Source organism: Gavialis gangeticus, unplaced genomic scaffold (genome assembly GCF_001723915.1).
Source record: "Gavialis gangeticus isolate Ggan-Ray unplaced genomic scaffold, GavGan_comp1, whole genome shotgun sequence".
Classification (NCBI taxonomy): Eukaryota; Metazoa; Chordata; order Crocodylia; family Gavialidae; genus Gavialis; species Gavialis gangeticus.
Genome location: NW_017729002.1, coordinates 20,809,550 through 20,814,523, shown reverse-complemented (window position 1 = coordinate 20,814,523; position 4,974 = coordinate 20,809,550). Strand labels below are relative to the sequence as shown.

The 4,974-nt window shown below is 41.5% G+C and overlaps 1 protein-coding gene across 6 annotated transcripts in view; it reads left to right on the top strand.

Annotated features, from left to right (window-relative positions):
- CRAMP1 (cramped chromatin regulator homolog 1) overlaps positions 1–4,974 on the top strand; it is a 77,536-nt gene that overhangs the window by 47,285 nt on the left and 25,277 nt on the right. For all 6 annotated transcript variants that reach the window (XM_019507628.1, XM_019507626.1, XM_019507625.1 and 3 more), the window contains one exon: positions 4,575–4,756. In XM_019507628.1, the coding sequence (XP_019363173.1) occupies positions 4,575–4,756 (182 nt within the window). The remainder of the gene's footprint in view (positions 1–4,574; positions 4,757–4,974) is intronic.

The window sequence follows — 4,974 nt, the reverse complement described above, 5'->3', positions numbered from 1 at the left end:
CCCTTCAGCCGATTTTTTACCCATCCAACTGTGTAGGCATCAATGCCACAGTCACTTAATTTATTGATGAGGATGGGGTGACAGATGGTGTCAAAGGCCTTCTTGAAGTCTAGAAAGACTATATCCATGGCGACACCATTGTCCAAGGATTTAGTTACTTGGTCATAAAAGGCAATCAGGTTGGTCAGGCAGGACCTGCCTTTGATGTATCTATGCTGATTGCCCCTGAGCATGTTCTCCCTTGCAGGCCCCCCACAGATGTGCTCCTTGATGACTCTTCAAGATCTTCCTGAGCACCAAGGTGAGGCTTATGGGCCTATAGTTACTTGGGTCCTCCTTCCTCCCTTTCTTGAAAATTGGGACCACATTAGCCAGTTTCCAATCCCCCAGCACCTGGCCAGATGACCACGAATTCTCATACAGCCGGGCCAAGGGCTCCGTGATGACCCCTGCCAGCTCCCTCAACACCCTTGGGTGGAGGGCATCTGGACCTGCCGATTTTTAAAAATGTCTAGCCCTTCCAGAGATCCCTAACTACGTCTGCACTGACTGAAGGCCTGACAAAGCTATCCCCAAGATTGTCCCTACCTCTGGTAGGTGGGATATCCCAGTCCTTTAGGTGGGATATCCGAGTCCTTGTTCAAGAAAACAGAGGCAAAGAAACTGTTAAAAATATCAGCTTTCTTGTCTGGCGTAGGAACAAGATTACCGTTTGCATCTTGCAGGGGCCCTACATTGCCTGGTGCCCTCCTCTTGCTCCCAGTGTACTTGAGAAAGGACTTTTTGTTGTCCTTAATCCTGGACGCTAGCCTGAGTTCCATCTCTGCCTTGGCCTTCCTAATAGCTCTCTTACACTCCCAGGCAGAGGAAGAATACACGGAGGGTCTTTTGCAAATCAAGGGAAGTGATTCTTCTGCAACATTTGACATTGGTGAGGCCACAGCTGGAGTACTGTATCCAGTTTTGGGCCCCACACTTCAAAACAAATTGGAAAGTGACAACTATATAGCTATAAAAATACGGGGCCTAAGAGTCAAGATTTACAAGGAAGGGCTGAATAAAAGCTAGGGTTATTTAGTCATGGAAGGAGAAAGACTGAGGGGCATTAGATAATAGCCTTCAAGTACCTGAAAGGTGATTACAGAGAGGATGGAGATGGGCTTTTTTCCATGACCATAGAGGACAGAACTAGGAGCAATTGCCTTGAACTTCAGCAGGGAAAATTTATGTTAGAATTTAAGAGAAACAGACTGAAGGTGGTTAAGCATTGAAACAGGCTACCTAGAGAAATTTTGGAGTCTCCATTCTTAGACATTTTCAAGAGCCAGTTAGATGCACTTGGCTGGGATGGTTTAATGAGATGATCCTGCCTTGAGCAGGGGGCTGAATTAGATGACCTTGGGTGCATCTGCACGTACAAATTTAAGGTGCTGTACAGCAATTTAAGGTCACTAAGGGTGTGTATCTACACGTATGCAACCTTAATGTGCCTTAAAAATGGCAATTTTTAGGCTATTCATGCCTAAATTTGACACCTGCAAAAGCAGGTATCAGATTTAGGTGCAAATAGCTGAAGTGCATTAACGCATGTGTAAAGGAGAAAATGCATGGCTGTCAGCTTGGGCACTGTTCTCTAGCTCTGTGGCTTCAATGGTGACCTTCCTTAGAGCTGGCAACCCAGCACCTTCAGAGCCACACTGATTGGCCCCTAAGGGTGCTGCTCCAGGGCCATCTTCTCTGTACTATGTTATTTTGATTTTATAGTTCAGGAGTGTGTGTGTGTAAAGTGTTATTTTTTTTATGGTTCTTTCTGATGAGAGGGAATCTGACTTTTAAAATCAGAGCAATACAACTAAAAGATTAGTTTTAGGAGTGCTTTTGTTAAATGAAAAGAAAAATGTGAATATAGGCACGGAGGAAAGAGGAGTAGGAGCAACGGCACCTCTTGTTCTCTTAGGATGAACTTCCTTGAAATAAAATCAAACCTCCTGTGTTCTGCACAAATTGATTTTGATTGGGTTGGGCTTGATGTTTCCACAGTGTCTTTGAAGCCTTTAGACAGGTCTATAGTCAGGAGTGGGAAGAAGCAATGAGAAACATCAAAAGCAGTTCATTGTAGATCTGCTCCTCAAAAATTAAATGGGTGCCTGGTCCTGTATAGCATCATGCTTACACATCAAGATGGAACTGTCTTTTAAAAGCATGTGTAATATATTTGTTAACTGCAGCATGTAGAGATGCAGAGCCACTTCAGTGTGAAGGTTTTCACTAAAGTGAAAAGCAGCCTTTAATGCTGCAGATCCCAGTCTTTTGCTTCACAACCCCACTCCAATGCTTATGACCCAACTTCCAGGTGGCTTGTGCCTGCATATGACCCCCACTTCCAATCTGAGCCCATCTGAGGTAATTACATGTCAGTGGGACTTGTTACCTGTAGTTTTGGAACAACTGTCTTATGAAAGAAAGAGTAAAATTGTCAAGCTGAAGTTCTTAATGGTAACTCTAATAACAGTAAAAGGTATTTGTGTGTGCTTTTGGAAATTACTTACAGATAATAAATAGAAGATACATTTCCAGTGGTCTGGACTGTAACTTTGTTAGTGTACAGTTACCATAAAATTGAATTACATTTCACACGCACAATGCTGTTTTCTAGCTCTGCTGCTGGAAAGCAAATGGTCATTTTTTTTAAAATGAGCTTTCTATTTTTACAGCACTTTTTCTTTCTTCTGTCATTTTTTATAAAAGCTAAATTAATTTAGCTGCTCCTATAGAAATTAAAAACCAAAATCTAGCTTATGCACACATCAGAGGAACTGAAAGTTATGGGTAACTGACATTTTCAAAGCATCCATCAAAGAAAGTTGGGAGGAAAAAGGGGGTAATAATTTAACTAGATTTTATAATCCCAACTATTTCCACTGTTCTGAATCCTCTTAGTCTAGACTGCAGGTGGGCAAAATGCGGCCCATGTGCCAGATGCGACCCACCAGACCATTCTATCTGGCCTGCAGGGCCCCTAAAAAATTAAGAAAATTAATATTTATCTGCCCCTGTCTGCCTGTCATGTGGCCCTCGATGGTTTGCCAAAACTCAGTAAGCAGCCCTCCACCCAAAATAGTTGCCCGCCCCTGCTCTGGATTTATGATGCCCTATTATCGCTTTGTGTAAGAAAGTATCTTCTGCTGTCAACAATTCTAATTAACTCCAAATGAATATTGGTATCCAGCAGCATCAGAAACTTTGCAGGCTTTGCAGTCCTGGCGTGGGACCTGAATCACTAAACAGTGCACAGGGAGGATCTAATGTCTTGTTCGCTGAATGCAGTTACCCTTCTGCCAGTGGCCTGCTGTGTGATTATGGCCAGTCACAATATGTTGATTTTTTTTTTTTTTAAAGGTCATATTAATTTTGATGGAAATTGTTTCCTCAGTAGTTGTTTAGAATCTTAGGCGGTTTCCACAAGTGTTTTAAGGAGCTGAGTAACAAGCTGGTGCTAGTGCTGCTGGGTGCTGATCTCTTGAAACATGGCTGTAGATCACATTCTTTTCTGTCTGCTTCCTTAGCGGCACAATAGGGAAATGTACAGTTGTAAGGTAGGTAAGAGCTAATGTTCTTTAAAGCACTCTGAATAAAATGCTGTGAGTTCTCTTAGGCAGACAAGGTTCTTTGGGTAGATGTGATATCTTTTATTAGACCACCAAAATAGTTGGGAAAATTGCTCTTTACAAGCTTTTGGGCACAAACACCCTTCTTCAGGCATAGGGAGAGTCTGCTGGTTGTTCTCTTATGGACCTAATTTTAAATCTATATCAATTTCTGTAGAATAGAGGCACGCTTCCTACATTGGCATTAAAAGTAGCAGTGCTGAGTTTTATCCTCTATGGTTTTAAAACTGATTGGATGCCTGGAATGTGTGTTATTACAAATGAAATTTCATTTTCTGGAAATTAAATATAAATGGGAGATATTTCATGGAACCTTTTTTCAATATGTAAAAAACAAATTACCAGAACTTCTGTTTTTGGTATTTCTGAACTGAGCCACTGCCCTATTAATTCATAACCATCAGAATCTTATATTGGGATTGTATCTTTTTTTATTTTGTTTAATTTTTCACCAAATGTAGTAACAGTCCAAACCAAAAAAACCCCCACAGTATTAATTCCTCAGACATTGAACCCCCATGTTTGCATTATATTCTTCCTAACCAAAAGAGTGTATCAGACGCATACAACTTTTCATTTGGGGAAGGATATCTGTTATTTTGGCAGCTCTAGAAGATAATGATATTGGTGTAGCCAAATGGAACTCCATAGATTTTCAGTTTTTATATTTGTGTTGCTTTGGTTCTCAAAGCAAGTGAACAGGTCACAGTATCCCCCTGAAATAGGTAAGCAGGCCCTGGAAAAATGAGGAGTAGAAAAATTTTATAACTTGCTCAAGATTAGACAGTAAGTCAGTGGTGGAACTAGGAATAGCACCCAGACTCCAGCTCTGTTCTGTCATTCATCTACTAAATATTAAACTCCCATAATTTTTTATTTAACTAAATGGCTGTCTACATTTTCCAGGTTTGAGAAACCCTCCTAGACCTCTTTTGGTGGCTGGTCCTTCAAGTTCTGGAAGTGGTGATGCAGATGGTGGGCTGTTTGCTGTTCCTACAACTCTACCACCCAACAGTCGACATGGAAAGCTGTTCTTGCCCAGTAAGGAAGCAGAACTTACCTTCCGACAGCACTTGGACACGATCAGTGTAAGTGAGATGGTGAAAGGAAAAGCAACTCCCCAGAAGGATTAAATCCATCTGGTTTAAAAAACGGCTGATTCTAGGTAGCGCTCTTGGTGTTTCCTGCTCTCTTCTTGTGACACCTCATTTTTAGACCCTTCTTTTATTGTACTAGGGTTCTCTTTTAAGTTTGTTATACAGCATTAGAAAGGTAGCTTGGTGCATGGGTGATCTTCTAGACCAGG